General features: G+C 41.1%; 2 protein-coding genes across 3 annotated transcripts in view; both read right to left on the reverse strand.

Annotated features, from left to right (window-relative positions):
• RPF2 (ribosome production factor 2 homolog) overlaps window positions 1–6894 on the reverse strand; it is a 33386-nt gene extending 26492 nt beyond the window's left edge. Inside the window, exons 1-3 of the mRNA XM_020890378.2 lie at window positions 6778–6894; window positions 3766–3898; window positions 2616–2653 (exon numbers count right to left, since the gene is read on the reverse strand). Coding sequence (XP_020746037.1) covers window positions 2616–2653; window positions 3766–3898; window positions 6778–6800 — 194 coding nt within the window. The 5' untranslated portion in view covers window positions 6801–6894. The remainder of the gene's footprint in view (window positions 1–2615; window positions 2654–3765; window positions 3899–6777) is intronic.
• Window positions 6895–10943: 4049 nt separating this feature from the next.
• GTF3C6 (general transcription factor IIIC subunit 6) lies at window positions 10944–21976 on the reverse strand. Of its 2 annotated transcripts, XR_011481903.1 has the most exons (7): window positions 21845–21976; window positions 21397–21477; window positions 17800–17863; window positions 17662–17706; window positions 15982–16095; window positions 12184–12719; window positions 10944–12085 (listed from the first exon to the last, which is right to left on the reverse strand). XR_011481903.1 is itself a non-coding variant. In XM_020890377.2 (6 exons), exons 1-6 carry the CDS (start codon window positions 21971–21973, stop codon window positions 12418–12420), a joined length of 735 nt encoding a protein of 244 aa, XP_020746036.2. In that variant the 5' UTR covers window positions 21974–21976; the 3' UTR covers window positions 10944–12417. The 2 variants fall into 2 exon arrangements, 1 of the variants encoding a protein (XP_020746036.2); XM_020890377.2 differs by having other exon boundaries at window positions 10944–12719.
• Window positions 21977–25825: the final 3849 nt, after the last annotated feature.

Raw genomic sequence — 25825 nt, forward strand, 5'->3', positions numbered from 1 at the left:
TTCTAGGAGCTAGGGATACCATAATACCATGTCAAACAAGATCCCTGCTTTCATGGAGCTTATATTCTAGAGGAAAAATAAACAATTTCAAAAAGTTCTAACTGTTGTGACAAAAATAAAACAAGGCATTGTGTTAGTGTGAAGAATGGAAAATGATTATTTGAGCTGAGACCTAATAAATGAGGAGTTAGCGATGAAAAAGTTTTGAGGTTAAGAGTACTCTAGGAAGAGGAAACCAAGTAAGAAAAGATTCTGAGATGGAAACAGGTTTAGACTAGTCAAGAAACAGAAAGACAACAAACATCACTGGAGCTTAATGAACAAAGAGTTACTGGTGGGATATGAGGTCAAAGATGAAGACACGGTCCAGAAAATGTAGGGTCATGGTTGGTTCAGGTAAGGAATGTAAGTTATTAAAAGAGTAACAGGAAGCACAGGGGGATTTTAGACAAGAGAGCGATATGACTGGATTCAAATGTTCTCTTTAAAGGGTTGCTCTGTCTACTATGTGAGGATGCAATGTAATACAGCAAGAGTGAAGAGGCCAGTCAGCAGCTATCACAGGAATCCAGGAGAGAAAGAAAACGGTGGGCGGGACCGGCAGTGGGAGCAGTGGAGATGGACAAACAGTGGAGAGAGAAATGTAGAACGCTATCTTCCCATGCAAAAGGTTTGTTCAAATATGCATGAAGAAACTCTGCTAAGAGACACAAAAAACTAATGATGCTGGTTGTTCTAAGGAGAGTGTGTATTTATATTTTCACTGTGTATTTTTGAATTTTTAGTCACGTAAATATAATACAGTTCATAATTTTTACCCATTTAAAGAGAAATAAAATCATATATACATGATCTCAATTTTGTTTAAAGAAAAAAAATAGATGTACAGACACAAAACTACATGAGGAGAAAATATACACAGTGTTTATCTATGAGTGATTATTTACTCTTTTCCCAATTATTTAAGATAAATATATATTACTTTTATAATCAATATAAAAGTTATTTAGAAAAATGATGCAAGACAAATCAGGAAAAATTACTGCAGCATTTATGATTAACAGCTAAAAGCAATTTACAAGTAAACAGAAGACAGAAATTACAAAGAAGAAAAGGAGAAAGGCTGAAATGAAGTCTCTGGTATTGGAGTGGAATTGGAATCAATAGTATGAACTCATGAATTATCAGGAAATACCAGGAAATATCAGTATCACCTCAGGGCTTTTTAAATATATAGATAAACATAAAATATAAACAAATACAGACATGCATACATGCATAGGTTAATGTACCTATGTACATTTTCAAACTCTGGTCTGCTAGAGGACTCCAGTAGCAACTGAGCCTACTTAACGCCCAGATCTCTGTTTCTAAGTTATCGTCCTCCAGTGTCTGGAACCAGGACTGATTCCAGGGCCCTGGCAATGAAACCGCAAGATGAGCACAGAGCATCTTGTGATGCCAGAAAGGAAGAGCTCAAACCCAGGGGCATTTTGAAAGGGCACACAAGCCAACCTGCCAGAAATTCCAATGGCCAAAGGGAGAACAATTTAGCAACAAAATAAATCATGACAGCACTGAACCCCAAGGAACATAATAAATATATAGTCCACACAGACATAAATAAGTAATTTAAACAAATGGAGAAGGAACTGATTTTCCTTACAGAATCCCAATTAATAAATATAGAGGGAATGAAGGGAAATAGAAAACCACTACACCACCACATTAAGCACTGTTGTAGACAGGATTCACCGATGGATGCTAAAATGAATAAGCAAAAGTTTGAGGAGAACTAGGATTACTTAAAAACTTGTAAGTATCTCCTCTAAACATCTGTTAATTACAAAGGGGAAAATATCAATAACAACTTTATAGTGGGGAAATCTAGGCAGACACCACTTTAACCAAACTTAACAACACGAGTATAAAGATATCAAGTATTCCTTGGTAAAAATATACTGAAAAGGCACATCACTTTTGTGATATTATTGCCAAAAATGCACAATCTCAATCTATTCATAATATGACAAGTCCAAACTGAAGGATATTTTACAAAATAACTGACAAGTACTCATCAAAAGTGTCAAGGTCATCAAAGATGAGGAAAGGCTGAGGAACTGTCATAAATTGGAGGAGACTAAGAAGACATGACAACTAAACACAATGTGGGATCCTAGAAGAGGAAAAGGATATTAATGAAAAAACTGGCATGAACAAAATCAAGCCTGTGATTAAAAAGTAAGTGTGTACAAATTACTGTCCCAATGTTCATTTCTTACTTGTGATAACTGTGCTGTGGTTACAGAAGTTATAACATTAAGAGATATAGGAGAAGCGTATATGGGAACTCTACTATTTTTGCAACTTTTCTGTAAGTCTATTACTATTTCAAAGTAATACATACATCCTATGATTACAGCTTTGTAAGAATGTTCAGTACAAATGAATACACAGATGGTAAAGAAAGAAATTTTGAAATACTCATAGCAATGTATGTAAGGAAATGTACTATCTTTTAAATAAAATATTTTTCTAAGTCTCCTATAAAGTGATTGGTTGTTACTTTTATAATGAAACAATGTAATTAAATAGGTAAAAGAAATCACACTTACTTTTTATACAGAATGCCATATGGTTTCTTCAATGCATACTGTAAAACATAATTTATAGCTTTCAAAACAAAACATATTCTGAAAAGCAGAGATAAAAGTGAAGCACTGTAACAGTCATTATGCAAGATTATCCTAGCTCCTGAATCCTATTCTGATATCTTCTGCATGGCTCCCCTTTGATCACATATAACTTGTAACACAAGCTTAATATTCTTAGGACTTTCCTAATTAAAAATTTCTATGCCCTTTCAATATTCTATCCAATTTAAATGATTCCCATCACTTCCTTAAATTCTAGCTTCATTTAACCTGCTCTCCTTTAACCATCCCCAATTATCTGCAATTCCCCAAATGTGTCATGCTCCTTCACACTCCCTTTGTGTACAAGCTTTTGCCTCAGCCTTGGAAGCCATTCTCTTCCTCTTCTTCAACTCCTTCAAAAATGAAGCTTAACTGTCATCTCTAGGAGGCCCACCCTGTGTGACAACACTCATGGGATTTTAACTCAGCCTCCCATCCTACTCCGTGACAGAGGATGAGATGGTTGGATGGCATCACCGACTCGATGGGCATGAGTCTGAGTTAAGCTCCGGGAGTTGGTGATGGACAAGGAAGCCTGGCGTGCTGCAGTCCACGGGATCGCAGAGAGTCAGACACAACCGAGAGACTGAACTATCTGACTGACTCCCATCCTACTCCATGCATGCCTCCAGCACAGCACATCATTCACAATGCTGTAACTTCTACTTGTCTGTCTCTCACTAGGCTCACTGAAGGGAGAGATTGTGTCTTATATAAATATTAATTCCCAGTATCCAGCACAGTAGTTGGTATTGTTGAAAAAATAAATAGATATAATATGCAGTTAGCTCATTTTACAAATTAGATATGTTCTTGAAATGTGAGGAAATCAAATTCCAGTCACTGAAATCAGGTGAAATTTACTAAGGGAAATGTAAGGAAAACCAGTAGTCAGTGCTTTGGCAAGGCAAACAACCTCCAACTTTAGCTTTTTTCTAAGGTTAGCATTTCTTGAGGCAAGGCAAAGTTACCTATATATTTTTCAGCAGCCCAATTCGTATGCTAAGAACTTTCTAAAATGATTTCAATGCCATTTAAAAAGTATGTATATATGCATAAATATACTTACCACATCTCTAAGCACTTGTGTTACTGTTAAATTTGCATTTCCCCCTTTAATCAACATAGCATTTTTAATATTTTCACTGAGTTTCGGTTCTCTCTTCTCAAGGAATCTCTTGGCTCTTTTTGTTTTGGGTTTTCTGTTGCGAAAAATCACAATTTACAACAACTTAAGACATTTTCCTCATATTACAAAACCAAGACTTATATGCAAATTCTGAAATATCAAAGAGACATTATATAACATTTATTAGTTTGGATTCCACAAAATCTCATTTTTTGGGGAAATATTAACAAAATATATTCAGTTATTACTATTAAATGCATTAATTTCATTACATTCGGTCTTTAAAAAGACTTCCATTTTTATATTCCCAGCATCCTATTACTGTTTTCTAAATCTTTTATTAAAAAAACAAGGACTCAAGTGAGTACTGTTGCTATTTTTACCCTATTATTTTTTCTTTAAACTTAAAGCAATCAAACCAGTACTCTGCACCCTAACACAACGAAGTGCACAGCAACCGCTAGTCAACCTGTGGGCACAGGGAGGCTAATTATTGCTTATCTTTCCTCCAGGTATAAGACCACAATGCCTGCCAGGAAGTAGCCAATGTCCCACTCCAATATCACCGCTGATAAAGTCAAAGCCTGTTGCCACCAACTGAGAATAATAACAACTGACGCTTTATTACAGAGTTAGTCTATTAAGGCCTAATCTTTTACAGATGAGTCAGCTGAGGTAATCTGTCCAAAGTCACACAGGTTGGCATGTAGGCCAATCTTCAAAATGAGCTACATTTAAGAACTCACCTAGACCAATCATCCTGTGAAATATGAAAGGAAAACAGGGGCTTCCCTGGTGGCTCAGAGGTAAAGAATCCGCCTGCAATGCAGGAGACACAGCTTCGATCCCTGATCCGGGCAGATCCCACATGCTGCAGAGAAAGTAAGCCTGGGCACCATAACTATTGAGCCCAGGAACCGCAACTACTGAAGTCGTGTGCCCTAGAGCCTGTACTCCACAATGAGAAACCAATACAATGAGGTACCAGAGCACCATAACTAGAGAGCAGCCCTTGCAGCAACAAAGACCTAGCACAGCCAAACATGTATACACGCCCATACACATTTATACCTTATATGGAAAACAAACTCATTATTCTGATTATATTCTGTCACATCGAGTAGAAGGCTTTTATACATTATGTTGTTCACCTCCACTTACACTACAGTGAGAATCTTGATTTTCCATCTGCCACCTACAGAAATACTTTCTCCTCTCTTAAATAACTATGACCTGCCCTTCTTCCGGTTCCATGTACACTTCGGGAAGGAAAAGAAAAACAGAATACACACACACATACTTTACCATACAGACTTTAAAAAACTCTCCTCCAGATAAAATATCAAGCACATATAAAGCTTCTAATCATTTACTGGTTGATAAAGATACATATTATTTTTTAAGTCAAACCAAGAGAGATTTAGTGCATCCATAACCCAATAAAAGTGCTGTATGTTGCATATTCCATGTGGTTTATTACTTCTGATTAACCAGCAACTTCACGGCAAATAGATGGGGAAACTGTGGAACAGTGGCTGACTATTTTGGGGGGCTCCAAAATCACTGCAGATTGATGACTGCAGCCATGAAATTAAAAGGCTCTTACTACTTGGAAGGAAAGTTATGACCAACCTAGACAGCATATTAAAAAGCAGAGACATTACTCTGCCAACAAAGGTCCACCTGGTCAAGGTTATGGTTTTTCCAGTAGTCATGTATGGATGTGAGAGTTGGACCATAAAGAAAGCTGAGCACCAAAGAACTGATGCTTTTGAACTGTGGTGTTGGAGAAGACTCTTGAGAATCCCTTGGACTGCAAGGAGATCCAACCAGTCCATCCTAAAGGAGATCAGTCCTGAGTGTTCATTGGAAGGACTGATGTTGAAGCTGAAACTCCAATACTTTGGCCACTTGACGGGAAGAGCTGACTCATTTGAAAACACCCTGCTACTGGGAAAGATTGAAGGCAGGAGGAGAAGGGGACCACAGAGGATGAGATGGTTGGATGGGATCACCGACTCAATGGACATGAGTTTGGGTGGACTCCGGGAATTGGTGATGGACAGGGAGGCCCGGCGTGCTGCGATTCAGGGAGTAGCAAAGAGCCGGACACGACTGAGCGACTGAACTGAACGAACCAGCAACTAATGCAAACACCTTGTACGTTTTATTAGCTGTTTATCCCCCAATGAGACAATAAACTAGTCTTCCTCATCTTCGCAGCCCCCAGACCTACAGAGCGTACAGCAAATGTGCAAAAACCCCTGAATTAATGACCAAACGAATAATTTGTCCTTTTGATTATACGTTAACCCCGGTAAACCGCAAAAAAAAAAAAAAAAAAAAAGCAAATCACATAACTATTTAGGAGATCGAGAAACAATTTCTGGACGAATTTAAAGCAGCGATTACCCAAGGATAACTCAAGAAACATGTACAACTTTTGAAAAAGAGGAAATGAGCATCTCTCTGCGCTGAAACAAAGCCTTTACCTACATTCTCGCAAATAATCCTCACACTTCTATGAAGAATGACTATTATAAACGCTACTTTATACAGCAAACTGAAATTTAGGGACGCTAAATGACCCAACCACAAAGCTCTAAGCGGTCTGTCACCTAAATCTGTCAGCTTCGAGGCCAGTGCTCAGAGCCCCTCACTCTAACGCCTTTCTCACACATCTGCGGAAACCGAGACATTCCCAATTGTCTAGGACAAAGGCTTCCAAAGCCTTGGTGCCACCTCCACCTCCGGGCTCCCACACGCGGACTTCCCCGCTCTCCGTTTCCCCTCAGGCGGCACGAACAGAGACCCAAACCAGCTGCTCCATCCACCCGGACTGGCAACGGGTGTGAGGAAGCAGCGTGGGCGGCAGAAGCGCTGACACTCCGTCCCGCTACAGGAGCCCGTTTTGCGCCAACGTTACCCGGGGAAAGAACCCAGTGCACTTACACAACTCTATCCAAAGCGTCCATCGCTACCTCAGTGGGAACCCGGTGAACGCACGTGTACCGCCCGCTTTCGCGATAGGGCTGTGTGTTGCCGGAGGCGGAACCGAACTTCCGGAAACGGAAGTTTCGTGTGACGCCACTTCCTGGGGCCAAAGTGGGTCCGTGGAGACGCTATCGGTTGCGGAGGAGGGACTGTGTTCCCTTGGTTACAGGTTTTTGCGTGGGTTCTTTTCAGAGTTAACGCTCGCTTCTAGGAACTTGATGTGCACACCTGTGTATGATACTGGTCAAGGTTCTTGGCATTCCCTCAGTCAATAGAAATTAGAGAGGCCAGCCAAGAAATTAAGGCTAGGTTTTTGGGAGGCTGCTGCGCTTGCAGGAGGGACTAAAACCAAGTAACAGGTTCCCTTGCCTGCTGGGAAGGGGGCGGGGCAGGTGAGCTGGTTCCTTATATGGCGTGAGGACAGGGGTGGCCTGGAGGGGTGGCTCACCTCTCCAGTTGAGTTTTGTGTGTGTGGGTCTGTGGTTCTTTTAAATCTTTTCCATAAGTTGCTCCAACTGCCCATGCACAGTTATTTTTAGTCTCTTACGGCTTCTGTGTATGTTATTACTGGAGGAAAGGAGACTTTTGTCCAGGTGCAAGCATTGCAGCACTGCAGGAAAAGGTCCCAGGTCTGAGCCTCTATCATGTCTGTATCTGGAACCAGCTATTCAAGGAACAGGTGTTATTCATCTGGGAATCCCCCAGGATGCTAGAAAGGTTGATGGCATGGTAGGTACTCACATAGTCACTAAAATGATCAATGTGCAATATGCACCGTTGAGAAAACTGAGAGATCAGTGAGGTAGAGTTTATAACTGCCATGGTGCCCGGCACATAACAGGTATGGAGAAAATAACACTAAGATTGTTACTTCCCCCCATGTTTCAATTGTATATTTTGGGCACCATGTTAGTCCTGTAAAGTGTACAATTTTTGTGGTTTTTAGTGTATTTGCAAAGATGTACATCCACCACCACTAATTTCAAAACATTTTTATCACCCTTCTCATAACTCAGTAGCACTCCCCACTTTGCACTCTTGCTGATCCCTGGTAACCTCTATGTCTCCATAGATCTGCCTATTGAGAAAATACCATATAAATGGATTCATACAATATGTGGCCTTTTTTGTCTGGCTTATTTCACTTACTATGTTCCCACGTGCTCATGTTTATGGTTCACATATGTTGTAACATGTATCAGTACTTCATTCTCAGTACATTCATTTATTTAGAACTGGGTAATGATCCATTCTGTGGATATACCATGTTTGCTTATCCATTCAAAAATTTATGTACATTTGTGTTTCCACTTTTTTAAAGATTATACCTTATGATGCTTTGAACATCCATGTTCAAGTTTTTGGGTAGACTTCTGTTTTTAATTCTCTAGAAGTAGAATTGCATATGGCCACCCTGTTTGATGTTTGATGTTTGAGGAACTGTAAAACTTTTCTGCCTGCACCATTTTACATTTCTATTAACAATGTAAGAGGGCCTGGAATTGGTTTTTCTATTGCTACTATAACAAATTACCACAAATTTACTATCATAACACAAATTTATTATGTTAGAGTTCTAGAGATGGTTGCTCCTTGGAAGAAAAGCTGTGACAAACCTAGACAGCATATTAAAAAGCAGAGAAATTACTTTGCCAACAAAGGTCCATCTAGTCAAAAGCTATGGTTTTTCCAGTAGTCATGTATGAATGTGAGAGGTGGACTATAAAGAAAGCTGAGCACCAAAAAATGATGCTTTTGAACTGTGGGGTTGGAGAAGACTCTTGAGAGTCCCTTGGACAGCAAGGAAATCAAACCAGTCAATCCTAAAGGAAATCAGTCCTGAATATTCATTGGAAGGACTGATGCTGAAGCTGACCGCACTCAATGCTTTGGCCACCTGATGCAAAGAACTGACTCACTGGAAAAGACCCTGGTGCTGAGAAAGACTGAAGGTGGGAAGAGAAATGGATGACAGAGGATGGGATGGCTGGATGGCATCACCAACTTGATGGATATGAGTTTGAGCAAGTTCCGGGAGTTGGTGATGGACAGGGAAGCCTGGCATGCTGCAGTCCATGGGGTGGCAAAGAGTCAGACACTACCAAGCGACTGAACTGAACTGAGACCTCTAGAAACAAGAAGCCTAATTTTACAGGTCTAAAATTGTCAGTAGGGCTCCATTCTCCCTGAAAACTGGAGGGAAAATCTTTGCCTTTCCAGGTTATATAAGCTGTTTGCATTTCTTGGTATTCCTGTATCTAAAGAAGGCATTACCCAAACTTGTTTCTACTGGCATAACTTCTTTTTCTGTTACTTGTTTGACTCCCTCTTATAAAACTCTTGCAATTACATGTGGCCCACTTGGATAATCCACAGTTATATCCCCCAATCTCAAAATCCTTAACCTAATCATATAGCAAATTCCCTTTAGCCAAGTACAGTAACATATTCACAGATCCGTGTGTAGAGCGTGGACATGTTTTGTGGAGAGCATTATTCTATTAACCACAGGTTCCAGCTTCTCCACTTATCTCCAAAATTTGCTATTGTCCACCTTTTTTCTTCAAGCCATCCTACCTAGTGGGTATAAAGTGGTAGCTCACTGTGGTTTTCATTTGTATTACCCTGATGACAAGTGATTTTGAGCATATTTTTATAGGTGGATTAACCATATCTTCTTCCAGAAAAATGTCTGCTCAGAACCTTTGTCTTTTTATTGAGTTGCAATAGTTTCTCATATATACTAGATACAAGTCCCTTATCTGATGGATAATTTGCAAATATTTTCTCCAGTTGAATAGATGTCTTTTTTCCTAGATAGTGTCCTTTGAATTGAAAAAGTTCAATTTTGATGAAGTCCAGTGTGTCATTTTTTTTCTTGTGTTGCTTCCACTTTTCATGTTTTATCTAAAAGGCCATTTCCTAATCCAATGTAATAAAAGATTTATACCTATTATTTTCTCCAAAGAGTTTTATAACTTTAGCCCTTACACTTATGTAAGCCATTAATCCATTAAAAAAAAATTATATATATGTAAAAATACTTTTATAATATTTGGCTGCACCAGGTCTTAACTGCCACACTTGGGATCTTTGATTGCAGCATATGGGATCCGTGGCATGTGGGATCTAGCTCCCCAATCTGGGATCAAACCTGGGCCCCCTGCATTGGGAGCAGGGAGTCTCAACCATTGGACCACTAGGGAAGTCCCCGTTGGTCCATTTTGAGTAAGTCTTTGTATATAATACAAGACTGGGGAGGGGTCCCACTTCATTCTTTTGCATGTGGATGTCCAGTTGTCCCAGCACCATTTATTGAAAAGATTCTCTTTGCTTCACTGTATTGCCTTTGTTCCTTATGTAAGATCACTTGACTATGTCTACTTCTGGGCTCTCTTCTGTTCCATTGACATATTTGTCTATTCTTTCAGCAATTCCCACTGTCTCTATTACTACAGTTTTTACAGTAAGTCTTGAAGTCCTCCTACTATATTCTTTAACATTGTATTGGCTATTCTGAGGTTGGCCTCTCATATAAACTTTAGAGTCAGTTTGACAATATCCATAGAAAACTTGCTGTAATTTTGTTGGGACTGCATTGAATCTATAGATCAAGCTTGGAAGAACTAATATCTAGAAAATAGGACCACTTTCACATACACAAGCTGGGCACACTGCTGCTGCTGCTGCTAAGTCACTTCAGTCGTGTCTGACTCTGTATGACCCCATAGACAGCAGCCCACTAGGCTCCCCCATCTCTGGGATTTTCCAGGTAACAACACTGGAGTGGATTGCCATTTCCTTCTCCAATGCATGAAAGTGAAAAGTGAAAGTGAAGCCGCTCAGTCGTGTCCGACTCTTAGTGACCCCATGGACTGCAGCCTACCAGGCTCCTCCCATGGGATTTTCCAGGTAAGAGTACTGGAGTGGGTTGCCATTGCCTTCTCCCAGGCACACTGCTAACTGGAATAAATTCTGAGATTCTGTTACAAAGAGAAAAAAGGAAGACCAGATATTGGGTCAGGTAATTAGCAGTCTCTCCACATATACATGGTAGAAAAAATGTTTCTGATTAAAGGAAAGCTGAGACTAAAGTCATATAAAAATTGGGAGGATATACATGCTTATGATTTGGAAAGGCTTTTAATCAGGGTATGTTGTTTTCCAATTAAATAGGAAAAAGATACAGAACTTACTGAAGAAAAAAATTTCTCATTCTAAAACATTAATTTTCTAATCTGTCAAAACAAAGTTATACCTCCAACAGTTGAGAGAGATAATTTTTTAACACTTTTAATTGGAGGATAATTGCTTTACAACACTGCTGGACAACGTGAACCAGCCATAAGTATACATTATCTCCCTCCGTCTTGAGCCTCCCTCCCACTCTCCCATCCCACATCTCTAGGTCACCACAGAGCACTATGAGATATAATCAATGTGAGGTGTGTTTTATACCAGCATAAACCATATAAAATGACTGGGTTTTATAGTCAGAAGCAAATATTGGTAATTTCATATAGATCAACCTGTATCAAAGTTTGTGAATAATTTACTTAAAAAAATACTAGTTAGAGCAGATCCAGCTTATCACTGTAATACTTAATTTTTAATTGGAGGATAATGGTTTTACAATGTGATATCACTGTAGTAAACTGACTGTTACAGCTGAATTCTAATCATCTTTCTTCAGTAGGAAAGGAATGAAATTACAGCTGAAATATCAGGAACTGTACCTTCACCCTTAAGCACTTCTGAATTCTTCTGTTCTCAGAATTATAATATTGACTTTGGTAGACTGGAAGATGCCCCCCCCCCCCCCGCAAATATTTTCATGCCATAATTTTCAGTGTTATGCCTGTTTACATTACATGGCAAAATGGACTTTGCAGATGGAATTAAAGTTACAGACCTTAAAATAGGGAAGTCAGCCAGATGTGCCCAATGATATCAAATAAAAGAAGGGTCTAACATCAATAGGATGACAGAAGTAGCAGGGGAGAGTCAAGGACTGAGAGGAACTTGACCATGGTTGGCTCTGAAGAGAAGGGGCTATGAGTCAAGGAATGCAGGCAGCCTCTGGAATATGGGAATGGCTCTTGGCCAACAGCAAGGAAATGGGACCGTGATCCTTCAATTGCAAACAATTGAATTCTGTAAACAACTGAATGAACAAGGAAATGGAGTCCCCCATCCTACCTCCAGAAGAGAAGTTCTACAAATACCTTGATTTTAGCCCAGGTGAGACCCATCTCAAACAGCTGACCTACAAAACCGTAAAAGACAATACACTTCTGTAGCTGAATACACATAAGCCATTAAATGTGGTAATTTGCAATGGCTGCAATAGAAACATATACTTACCTTAGTAAAACCTCCATTTTAAAGGACTCATCACAGAATGGTCCCTATAGTCCTTGAAACCATATTTTTAAAAACTCAATATTTGGTCCTTAATGATTCTAGTATATTAAACTACATTATAACTGGAAATGTGCATACAGCTAACAAAAATAAAAATTGTGAACAACTACAAAGTCAATTATTTTATATAAAAATTGTATAAAAAGTTCATGACTAGTTATTATGAGAAACATTTCATCTAGGAGTGATTTCTAAGGCGGTTTCTTGAGTATCCATAAAAACAGACCCTTCTGTCTCAAAAGAAGGGAGATCAATAAGAGGACCAGAATCCTCTATTTCCAAGTTCGGTGGTTTCTCCTGTTCATAAGCCAGGTTTGAATTATCTTTCATTTGAATCTCGTGCTCGTCCAACTCCAAAGATTTATCTGGGTCTGGAGCTACCGCTTCATCCTCTTCATGCTGATGCAGAAAATTACAAATCATGTTGGGCCTATAGGAAAAATCATTCTCCTTGATTTGCAGCCATTCCACACCACCTAATAGGGGAGGGTGTGGGTGGGGTGAGAAACCAAGAGATATGAAAAAGGAATTTTAGTTACTTCCAAATATTTTTCATTTAAATGCTCATATGAATATTTATCAATATAAAACCCCAACTTAAAGAAAGGAACAAGGTGCCTGAACCAACTGATAAACATGTAATTTTCATCTTACATGGAGACCTTGGAAAGCCTATAAGGTATGCATTATCAAAATCACTACTATTCTAAGCCCTTTTTCCAGAGTCCAGTTCCCAGCTCATTCTGAGAGATAACTGATCTTCCACTGCCATCTCTTGTCTTGAAGAAAATTGTCACTTCCCTACAATTTTCTTCTTACTCACCCAGCTTTCATAATACGGTGGATGATACCACTCTGTCATCTTCCAAGTCAACATTTATGTTTCATTTTTTTTTAAATTTTTTATGTGTCATTTTAAATTGAAGAATCCAATTGTGAAATAAGACACCTCTCCAAAAAAAATCCTTGAAAAAAATTTTTGTCCCTTTTCATACCTACAGTCAAAAGCCCTAATCCCTCAATGAACTCCCATAATCAAGAATTGCTTCAATAGTACTAGCCATTTTTTTCTCTTATCCTTCTGACCCTTTCAGAAAGCCAAGTATTTTCATAGATACTTAATTCCTATAACCCAAGCTGTTTACTGTCATTGTCAAAATTCCATTAGGTATCTGTAAGATATCCCAACTTATCTTGTCACCCTGTTTGAGCATCCATCTGTCTTCTACCCCACCATAAACTAACTCTTCTGCAGATGTTTGTTGAAACATCCTGTTGATCCCATGTTTTCTCTATAAAGTCTCCCTCTTTCAAAACTTGATTAGTCCTTTCCCTCCAGCTCAGCTTCAACTATTGACTTCTATTTTAAAAAAAAAAAAAACAACTATATTTTTTTGCTTGCAATAACATTATTCTCTTAGTCACCAAGTTCAAAACCTTAAAGTCACCCTAAAGCCTACTCCATTATTTAGCATAATACTTGGCACATACTGCTAAGTCACTTCAGTCGTATCCGACTCTGTGTGACCCCATCCCTGGGATTCTCCAGGCAAGAACACTGGAGTGGGTTGCCATTTCCTTCTCCAGTGCATGAAAGTGAAAAGTGAAAGTGAAGTCGCTCAGTCATGTCTTACTCTTCCCGACCCCATAGACTGCAGCCTACCAGGCTCCTCTGTCCATGGGATTTTCCAGGCAAGAGTACTGGAGTGGGGTGCCATTGCCTTCTCCGACTTGGCACATAACAGATACTTAAAATAAATTGAGTGAAATGGGTGTCGAATCGTAGACATCCATGTCTGTCTCAATGTGATTTAGAGTACAAGCTCCTAGAAAATAAGGACCACACCTCCTGTCTACTTTGTTCTGCTGGCATCCAAGATGGTCCCCAATGATCCCCACCTACCTGACATGCATGCCCTGTGTTGTCCCCTCCCACACAGAAGAGGATATCAAAGACATGACAGAATGTGACTTCTAAGGCTAGTTCATAAAAGACACTGTGGCTTCTACTTTCTTCTTAAAAGTCACTTGGTCTGGCAAAGCCAGCTGCTGTGTCAAAAGGGCACTCAACACAGTAGTGTGAGGAGGGCAAGGCAGTGACACTTCCAGCACAAACTCACCAGCCATGTGAGTGAGCCATCCTACAGTTAGATTTCCCAGCCCTACTCAAGTCTTCAGATGACTATAGCCCAGTCAACAAAATGACTGCAACCTCATAAGAGACCCAAGCCCGACTACCTAGCTAATACACTGTTTCCCAATTCCTGATTCATAGAAACCATGGGAGATGGTGCTTCTGTTGCTGTTGTTTTAAGTCATTAAGTTTAGGGGCCATTTTTCATGCCACAATAGATAACCAGTACAGCCTTGAAGAGTTGGTCGCTAATTTATTTGATTAAAATACACCCAAATTTTGCACTTCCCTGGTGGCACAGTGGGTAAGAATCTGCCTGCCGCTGCAGGGGACACAGGTTTGATCCCTGGTTTGGGAAGATTCCATATGCCGTGGGAGCAACTAAGCCCATGAGCCACAACTACTGAGTCTGTGTGCTGCAACTACTGAAGCCCATGCACCTGGAGCCTGTGCTCAGCAACAAGAGAAGCCGCAGTGGTGAAAAGCCCGTGTATTGCAAAAAAGAGCAGCCCTGCTTGATGCAACTACAGAAAACCCGTACAAAGCTAATAAATAAACAAAAAGATGCATCCAGATTCTCCCCAAGAGCTATTAGATTATTAAAAGACTAGAGCAAATTCTCTAACTTCCTTTAAGAAGAATATTTAAATGACAGTTAAGCCATTTGATATGTATCTGCTTTTCAAGTTCATTCTAGAACTTCAAGTGCCTCCTTCCTATTATTTTCAAAGTGCCTAAAAAAAACAGATAGTTGTGGAATATGTAAGAACAAAGATTTGTTATATAGTTATGTGTAGCTGGTATAAATTTCTAGATGATGAATGTACCTTCAAATATTTATTCTTTAAAATACAATAAATCAAGCCATGAGTCGTCATCATTAGGGTCTTATTTACTAGTGTTTCAAATGTGTCTTTGAGCAATAAGCCTTGCTTTTGGTGGACAAACACATTTATTTTGACCGTGTCCCAAATTCCCTAGGGCAACAAGAGGTTGGTGTGGTGAGCAATGGGCTTTTAAACCATCAAGTGGTTATTTGTCCATCTCCGCAAACATGTGCCTGCTACAGCTGCAAGAAACACCCATAAAGTCTCTAGCATTGGATGACTAGCAACTGGAGAAGGCTAACTGGGCGTTGATTAACAACTGTGGTCTTAGAGTCCCTCCCTCACATATAAAGCCAGCTTCTTCCAGTAGTAAGCATCTTGGGGAAGGCTACTGGATCTCCCCAAAGCTCAGGAGATCCTGTGGGGATCTAGAACTGCTACCATCATATCTTCTGCTCTTACAAAAAAGTTTTAGTGGTGGGAAGAGGAGTGACTGCTGAATTCCTTGGGATTGAAATCATGTCAAATTGCTTGACAAACTCCTCACAATCATTTCCAATGCAAAGCAGATAAACATTTCTCAGTGCCCCCAGCTGTATGAGAATTCAACTAAATTTAAAAATCTATCTTTGGTCCTTTTTATGGAAAGCTCTCAATTTTCACATACTCAACCTATCACACATAGTTATTATCATGAAGTACAGAGAACATCCTGGCAACAATGTGTCATAAAGCCAATAATGAATCGTCTATTTTCAGAGAAATAAGTGAACTAACCTATGTTTTCTTCTCCTTCCTTCTTTTCTGTCAGGAGAGTCCTTGTCATGCTGAGCTTCTTCATTGTGTGGCATTTATATTTTAGCACTGTTTTATTACTGCCTTCTGCATCCACTAAAATAGAAAATGAACACTATTATACTGCTTGATGCCATCAAATAATCATGTTAAGCCTCAATGGTTCCAGTTTAGAGAAAACGACTTTCTGTCAAGATAGTGGTTAAGTTCAAGACTTAACTCATTCCTCCTGCTCCAGCCACAGGGAAGTAACAGATTAAATACGTAAGAGCTGAAGATACAAGTGAACTCAAAGACAACACACATCTACAGGGGACAGAAACCCAAAGTTAAGAGTAAAGCTACAGGCCTATTAGGTGCCAGCCCTGAAGTGGGAAAGAGGGGCTTGGAATTTGGTTTTACTGGGTAATGAGGTCTAAAATTCTGTCGCTCAAAATGAAGGACCAAAGTCAGACACTACTTGAAGCCAGACTGGAGTGAGAACATCCCCAATTAGGAGAGAAAGCTGAGAAAAAAAAATTGCTGTCCACCTGCTGCTTGGGGTCACAGCTTTATAAAAACTGTGTGTGTAGGCGGGAATGACAGATGAGACTCTGCGCTAAGGACGTGAAGCACATTGAAAGCTTGCAGAGCCTGCCACTGTGTGGCTGGCTGATACTACACTTCACAGAGCAACACAGTGCTATCTGTTAAGTTGAACCATGTGAAACTGGCAATAGTCAGCCCAAATTGTTGATTTCATATGGTTGAATCTAGTACACACACTCATCAATCTAACAGTTCCGTTTCTAAGTGTATAGCCAAGAGACATTTTTACATATATGCACAAGACATTTTTGTGGTGAGTAAATAAGCATAATTAAGAAAACAGGCTCTGGAGCAGACCATCTTGGTTCCAATCCTAGCTCTGCTTCTATCCTGGCTCTGCTTCTAGGTCTATAACCTTGAGAATGTTTTTATCTCTCTGTGCTTCAGTTTCTTCAAATATAAAATGAAGATAACAATGCCATCTACCTCTCAGACTTGTGGTGAGGATTCAGTACATTGATACATGGAACACTTAGAACAGTGCCTGACATACATAAAGCACTCAATAAATTTTAGTAGTTGTTAATAAAAATGGAAGCAACCAACATGTCCATTAATTGGAGAAAAAACTGCGGTACAGTCACAATAGCAACAGGGAAATCAGTTATATATATATATATATATATATATATACACATATATATATATAAAAATACATAATATATATATATAAAAGCATGTAAAAAATCTCCAAACATATCTCTAATCAAAAAAAAGATATAGAATGATATATTTATCATATGCTACAATTTATATTGTGTGAAAGTATCCAGAAAGTGCTATTTATTGTCTGCTGATACATACATATGTAATATAAAATCAGGTGTAAGAAAGATAAACATCAAATTCAAGAGAGTGATCACCTCTGAAGACAGAAGGGAGTAATTCTGGAGAGGGATATAGAAGGGGCTTCAAATGCATCTGGAATGTTTTTTAACTACCTAGCCAAAAGGGAGGATTTGACACAGGTAGACAGTGGGTACAAGAGATGTTTAACTTTAATATCCATCATACACAAGTATGTTTGAAATATTTCATAACAAAAAGAGTTGAGTCAGCATAGCAATCACTTACCATATTCAACATTTTCTTCAAATATAACACAGGTCCCAACAGTGTCTGCAGAAAAACATTAAGGCAAATTGTTGAAATAGTTACTTTTTCCAAAAGGCATATAGAAAAGGGAATTTCATCTCTCTGACATCCTCCTACCTTCATACTCTCCAGCAAAGACATAGTTGTCCACTTGCAGGATGGGCCTTTCAGTATCAATTCCCTACAACAGAATATAGGACCATTAAAAAAATCATTAGTAAAAACAGCCTTGGAGTGGGGGAAATGGGTGAAGAGGGGCTCAAATGATACCAACTTCCAGTCATTAAAAAAAATAAGTCCTGGGATGTTTAAGAACAACATGGAGACTATAGTTAGTACTGTACTTTATATATGAAAGTTGCTAAGACAGTAAATCTTCAAAGTTATTACCAGAAGAAAAAAAATTTCGTAATTATATGTGTAGTAATGGGGGTTAATTAGACATTGTGGTGATCATTTCACAATACAGACAAATACTGAAAACACTGTACAGCTGAAACTAGTGTAATTAAAAAAAAATTGTTCAATCCTTCAGTCATGTCTGACTCTTTGCGATCCCATAGACTGCAGCACGCCAGGTTTTCCCATCTTTCAGCATCTCCCTGAGTTTATTTACACTTATGTCCATTGAGTCAGTGATGCCATCCAATCATCTCGTCCTCTGTCGTCCCCTTCTCCTCCTGCCTTCAATCTTTCCCAGCATGAGGGTCTTTCCCAATAAGTCAGCTCTTCACTTCGGGTGGCCAAAGTATCGGAGCTTCAGCATCAGTCCTTCCAGTGAATATTCAGGGTTGATTTCTTTTAGGTTCAACTGGTTTGATCTCATTGCTGTCCAAGAGACTTTCAAGAATCTTCTCCAGCACCACAGTTTAAAGGCTCAATTCTTCGGTGCTCAGCCTTTTTTTATTGTCCATCTCTCACATCCATACATGACTACTGGAAAAACCATAGCTTTGACTAGATGGACCTTGGTAGGCAAAGTAATGTCTCTGCTTTTTAATATGCTGTCTAGGTTGATCATAGCTTTTCTTCCAAGGAGCAAGTGTCTTTTAATTTCATGGCTGCAGTCACCATCTTCAGTGATTTTGGAGCCACCCCACAATAAAATCTGTCACCATTTTCATTGTTTTCCCATCTATTTGCCATGAAGTGATGGGGCCAGATGCCATGATCTTAGTTTTTTGAATGTTGAGTTTTAAGCCAGCCTTTTCACTCTGCTCTTTCCCTTTCATCAAGAGGCTTTTTAGGGGGAAAAAAAAAAGAGGCTTTTTAGTTCTTCGCTTTCTGCCATAAGGGTGGTGTCATCTGCCTATCTGAGGGCATTGATATTGCTCGCAGCAATCTTGATTCCAGCTTCTGCTTTATCCAGCCTAGCATTTCAAATGATATACTCTGCATGTAAGTTAAATAAACAAGGTGACAATATACAACCTTGACATACTCCTTTCCCAATTTGGAACCAGTCTGTCGTTCCATGTCCGGTTCTAATTGTTGCTTCTTGACCTGCATACAGGTTTCTAAGGAGGCAGGTAAGGTGGTCTGGTATTCCCATCTCTTGAAGAATGTTACATAGCTTGTTGTGATCCATACAGTCAAAGGCTTTAGCATAGTCAATGAAGCAGAAGTAGATGCTTTTCTGGAATTCTCTCGCTTTTCCGATGATCCAACAGATGCTGGCAATTTGATCTCTGATTCCTCTTCCTTTTTTAGATCCAGCTTGTACATCTGGAAGTTTGTGGTTCACGCACGTACAGTTGAAGCCTAGCTTGAAGGATTTTGAGCATTACTTTGTTAGCATATGAAATGAATGCAACTGTGCGGCAGTTTGCACATTCTTTGGCACTGCCTTTCTTTGGGATTGAAATGATAGCTGACCTTTTCCAGGTCAGTTTTATAAAAAATATTTTATTTTTTATAAAAAATATATATTATTATAAAAATAATTATTTGTTTATTTTTGGCTGTGCTGGGTCTTCGTTGCTGTGAGGGCTTTTCTCTATGGCAGCGAGCTGGGGCTACTTTCTCATCACAGTGCTCTGGCCTCTCGCAGCAGCGGCTTCTCTCGTTGCACAGGATGGGCTTTATGGCACTCGCGCGTCAGGAGCTGTGGCTGGAGGGCTCTAGAGCGCTGGGCTCAGTAGTTGTGGCGCAGGGGGCTTAGTTGCTCTGGGGCATGTAGGATCTTCCTGGATCAAGGATCCAGGCTTCCCGCATTGGCAGGTGGATTCTTTACCACTGAGCCACCAGGGAAGTCTAGTATAATATTATATGTCAATTATTTCTCAGTTTAAAAAAGAAAAGAGGGACTTCCCTGGTGGTCCAGTGGTTAAAACTCCATTGCAGGGGGCACAGGTTAGATCCCTGGTCAGGAAACGAAGATCCCACCTGCCTGGAGTGGGCACAGTGGTTGCAGCCCAGAGGCTCTTTAGTTGTGTCCTGTGAGCATCAGTGGTTGTGGCAGTGAGACTTAGCTGTCCCAGGGCATGTGGGATCTTAGTCCCCTCACCGAGATTTGTACCCCTGTCCTCTGCATTGCAAGGCAGATTCTTAACCAGGGAGGTCCAAAAACAGTGTATTGTTTTTCAGAATTTAATCTTCCATTTCAAAATGCCACCCTCCCCCCCGCCAAATCTTTAACTCTCTCCAGCCACACATGCAGACATTCAGGCATAGTTGTTGATGCTGTCAACTACAAATTGGCACTTGCCAAGAGCACTGCCAATGACTGAACTACAAGGGCATCTGTCACCTGCGCTACTGCAGCTGTTGACCTTCAACATCCCCTGGGAGAGTTCAGGGTGAAGTGAGGCACTGTGTGTTCCAGGGAATCTGGTGGGACTGATCTTTAGACAGATATTTTAAGGAACTGATTTTATGATCCAAATCCTTGCATCTCCTCATACCTAGGAAAGCACTAAATCCCTTCATGGTGACATCAGATCCCTGTGACTAGCAGAAAACCTTTTGTAACATGAGTGCTTAATGGGACTGAACACCCCCTCACCAAAATCTCACATATTGACCTTCCCCACTGTCTCTCTGGAGCATCTCTCAGAACTATCAGAGGCGCTGCCTCCCTGGCCGCAGCTCTCATTTTGCCCCAAAAAAGCTTCACTGGCAGCTCTCAAGTTGTGCATCTTTTTTTGGTCAACAGTGCTGTAGAAGTTGGGCATTAGTTTTCTCCCAGCTGCTCCCTGTTCTGTGACTGTCTCCAACAGGTCACTGCTTTGTATACCCGGAATTAATCTATTTTAAAGGGATGCTTTTGAACTGTGGTGTTGTTGAAGACTCTGGAGAGTCCCTCAGACAGCAAGAAGACCCAACCAGTCCATCCTAAAGGAACTCAGTCCTGAATATTCATTGGAAGGACTGGTGCTGAAGCTGAAAGTCCAATACTCTGGCCACCTGAGGCGAAGAACTGACTCATCTGAAAAGACCCTGATGCTGGGAAAGATTGAAGGCGGGAGAAGGGGATGACAGAGGATGAGATGGCTGGATGCCATCACCGACTCAATGGACATGAGTTTGAGTAAGGTTCGGGAGCTGGTGATGGACAAGGAAGCCTGGCGTGCTGCAGTCCATAGGGTCACAAAAAGACAGACTGAGCCATTTAACTGAACTGACTGAACTAAAGGGGATGGGTATATGTCACCATTCATTCTTGTTTTAGATTTAAGAAAACCTACAACAACCCACCAATTCTACAAGACTCACCAAAATCTTGCATTTATTCTCACATTTTGAGAGCAAGTCTGAATCAAGAATTCCTGATAATTCCACCATAACCAGCTGCTCCTGGTGGAAGAAAGAAGGGTTAACGCGTTAGCCTGTGAGAGCGCAGCGTTAGCCTGTGAGAGCGCAGGAAGAGGCAGGCAGTTATGGAGAAAAGCCAAACAAATACCCCCAGTGAAACGACGCCTCTTTTGTGAAAACTAGGTCCTGCTTTCAAGGGGAGGAAGCGCGCTCCGTTAACAAGGTAACCTCCCTCCTTCCCCCTCGAACTTCCGTGTGGCCCGTAGGGCTGTGGGCAGCTGCCTGCCGCCCCGCGCGCTCAGGGGCACAATCCTGCCAGGCGCCCGCGGGCCGCGCCCCGACTCCCTGCCCCGCACACAGCCACTTCCACCCCCGCCACCACCGCGCGGGCTTCCGCCGTGGCACTCACTGTTTCCTCCTCCTCCTCTTCCTCCTCTTCGTCCCAGTCCACCCAACTCGGCTCCTTGGCCGCTGCCGCCATGCCGCCGCTCCTCTGCGCCGCCTGCGAGCCGCGGGCCCCGCCCGCCGGGGCCGCCATCTTAAGTAAGGGCAGCCGCTCCTGCCAGCACGCGAGATGGCGGCTCCCGGGCGCACGCGGAGCTCCTTGTTCCTCTCCGAGAGCTGAAGCCAGGACCCTGGCCTTGGCCGGGCGGCTTCGGCGACCTGGGAAACCCTCGGACTCCCGTCGCTGGTGGAACGAGCCCACTGGCGAGCGAGGCAGAGGAGATCAAGAAGGTGCAGGCAAAGAGGCCACCGTGCGCGAGGGAAATGGAGAGGCCTAGAGTATCTCCATCCTACATTGCTTTGAAAGAAATTCTTAATGTTGTGTAAACACTCATCCTCAATTCAAGTTCTCCCCTAGCCAAGCTAAGGGCACACTTCACTGCGCTAGGAAGTGAGCTTGGGTTTCAGGACCCTGCAAAAGCTGCAGGCCTCGCAGGTGGCGCTAGTGGTCAAGCCTGCCAGTGCGGGAGACGGGGGTCGATCCCTGGGTTGGGAAGATCCTCTGGAGGTGAGCATGGCAAGCCATTCGTGGTGAGGAGCCTGGCGGGCTGCAGTCCGTAGGGTCCCATAGAGAGGGACACGATTGAAGCGACTTAGCACGCAAAAAAGATGCAGGAATGGCAGATGGAGATCAGATTGCCCTAAGCGCTGTAAGAGACAGAAATTGGGGAGTACTAGAGACTAAGTAGGAAATGGCAGCCCACTCCAGTGTTCTTGCCTGGAGAAACCCAGGGACGGCAGAGCCTGGTGGGCTGCCCTCTGTGGGGTTGCACAGAGTCGGACATGACTGAAGCGACTTAGCAGCAGCAGCAGAGACTAAGTGAAGTTTTGAACATGATTTTTCTAAAAGTAACAACGGATTTTTCTGATTATAAAACAAATTATCTTTGTAGAGAAACAGGATGATCTACTTCCACAGAGCATGAGATTTGGGGTCTGATACTTGTCTGATTTGCTGCATTATTAACTGCAAGGCTTTAGGCAAGTTGGTTTTTGTGAGGATTAAAAGAGATTATACATGTAAAACAGATTGTCTGGCACATATTAAGCACTTAATTTGCATTTAGCCTAGTAATAGTAATACTTTGTAAAAATTTAGAGTATTATAACTTTTAAAAAACATTTTCGGGGAATTTTCTGGTGGTTCAGTGGTTAGGACTATGCTTTGTCTGCGGTGGCCTTGGTGGGGGAAATATGATCCCACAGGCCATGCTGTGTGGCTGAAGAAAATGAAAACCAAAAACATTTTCCTACACAGTTTAGCTTTCCAGCTTCTTTCTACATACACAAACACAATTTTTATTACAAAAATGTGTTCCAACTATACATCTGTTTTAAACTTGCTTTTCTCACTAAATGTAGTATCATGGATGTTTTCCACGATAAATATAAATCTATGTGATTGTATTTATTGATACTGCACAACCCTTTAGTAAACATTTTTGTGCATTTTTACCCATTCCTTCATTAAATGAATGGGATTTCATCGCTTTAAAAAAGTGGGAAAAGTACTGGACCTCTTAGAAGTTGTAGAACTTAGAAGTTCTGGATCTGAAATATAGTAATTGTGATCTGGCACAAGCTGCTGTGCTTTCTTATCCCCTGTGTTCTTATTTTTAAATGAAGATAAAATTATTCATCCTTACTGTATATTTTTTGTTTGAAGATTATATCGTGTCTCTAACAGTGGTTTATAAGTTGAGAAATTAAATTGTCAGATATTATTGGGGTTCAGGGAGAATAAAAAGAAGAACAATCCAAGCTGAGGGAGCAGCAGAAGTGAAAGCTTGAGGGAAAGCTGAAAATACATTTTATGAGGTCAGTGTAATGCCTTAGGATGTCCCTTTCAAATAAACAAGGCTCATACTTCTAGTCAAGGTTATTATTGTTTACTATTTAAGACATAATTGTTAATTTTATTTATTTTGAATGGTTTCTGAAATGATACAGACAGAGAAGTAAGCCTTCTATGCCTGTTCGCCAGCTCCCCTTTCCATTACGGTTGTTGATCAGTCATGTCCGACTCTTTGTGGCCCCATGGACTGCAGCACGCCAAGCTTCCCTGTCCTTCACTATCTCCCGGAGTTTGCTCCAATTCATGTCTGTTGGGTTGGTGACGCCATCCAGCCATTTGATCCTCTGTCGCCTTCTTCTCCTGCCCTCAGTCTCTCCCAGCATAAAGGTCTTTTCCAAGGAATCAGTTTTTCGCGTCAGGTGGCCAAAGTATTGGAGCTTCAATTTCAGCATCAGTCCTTCCAGTGATTGATTGGATTGATCAGGATTGATTTCCTTTAGGAGGGCTTCCCTGCTGGCTGAGATGGTAAAAATTCATCTGCAATGCAGGAGACCCAGATTCAGGAAGACCTCCTGGACAAGGGAAGGGCTACCCACTCCAGTATTCTTGCCTGGAGAATTCCATGGTCAGAGGAGCCAGGTGGGCTACAGTCCATGGGGTCCCAAAGAATCGGAAACAACTGAGTGAATTTCAGTTTTCCTTTAGGACTGACTGATTTGATCTAATTGCAGTCCAAGGAATTCTCGAGTCTTCTCCAGCACCACAGTTTGAAAGCATCAATTCTTTGGCGTTCAGCCTTTTTTATGGTCCAAATCACACACCTGTACGTGACTATTGAAAAAACCATAACTTTCACTGTGGACCTTTGTTGGCAAAGTGATGCCTCTGCTTTTGAATATGAATATGCTGTCTAGATTTGTGATAGCTTCCCTTCCAAGGAATATGAGTCTTTTATTTTCATGGCTGCAGTCACTGTCTGCAGTGATTTTGGAGCCCAAGAAAAGAAAATATGTCACTGTTTCCACTTTTTCCCTTTCTATTTGTCATGAAGTGATGGGACCAGATGCCATGATCTTGGTTTTTTGTTTTTGTTTTTTTAATATATTTATTTATTTAAGCTGGGCTGTCTTAGTTGCAACATGTGGGGGATCTTTGGTCTTCATTGTAGCATGCAGGATATTTACTTGTGGCATTCAGTTCAGTTCAGTTCAGTTCAGTCACTCACTTGTGTCTGACTCTTTGCAACCCCATGGACTGCAGCATGCCAGGCTTCCCTGTCCATCACCAGCTCCGAGACCATGTTCAAACTCATGTCCATTGAGTCAGTAATGGTATCCAACCATCTTATCCTCTGTTGTCCCCTTCTCCTCTTGCCTTCACTCTTTTCCAGCATCAGGGTCTTTTCAAATGAGTCAGATCTTCCTATCAGATGGCCAAAGAAGTGGAGCTTCAGCTTTAGCATCAGTCCTTTCAGTGAATCCTCAGGGTTGATTTCTTTTAGGATTGACTGTTTTGATCTCCTTGCAGTCCAAGGGGTTTTCTCAAGAGTCTTTTCCAACACCACAGTTCAAAAACATCAGTTCTTCGGTGCTCGGCTTTCTTCATGGTCCAGCTCTCACATCCATACATAACTACCGGGAAAGCCATAGCTTTGACTATACGGACCTTTGTTGGCAAAGTAACGTCTCTGCTTTTTAATATGCTGTCTAGGTTTGTCATAGCTTTTCTTCCAAGGAGCATGCAGACTCTTAGTTGTGGCATGTGGGATTTAGTTCCCTGACCAGGGATCATACCCAGGCCCCCTGCATTGGGAGCTCAGAGTCTTATGCACTGGAACACCAGGGTAGTCCTCATCGTAGTTTTTTAATCTTGAGTTTATGCTAGCTTTTTCACTCTCCTCTTTCACTCTCATCAAGAGGCTCTTTAGTTCTTCTTCAGTTTCTGCCACTAGAGTGGTATTATCTTCATATCTGAGGTTGTTGATATTTCTCCCGGCAATCTTGATTCCAGCTTGTGATTCATTCAGCTGGACATTTTGCATGATATACTCTGCACATAAGTTAAATAAGCAAGGTGACAATATACAACCTT

Source organism: Odocoileus virginianus, chromosome 19, assembly GCF_023699985.2.
Source record: "Odocoileus virginianus isolate 20LAN1187 ecotype Illinois chromosome 19, Ovbor_1.2, whole genome shotgun sequence".
NCBI classification, from domain to species: domain Eukaryota; kingdom Metazoa; phylum Chordata; class Mammalia; order Artiodactyla; family Cervidae; genus Odocoileus; species Odocoileus virginianus.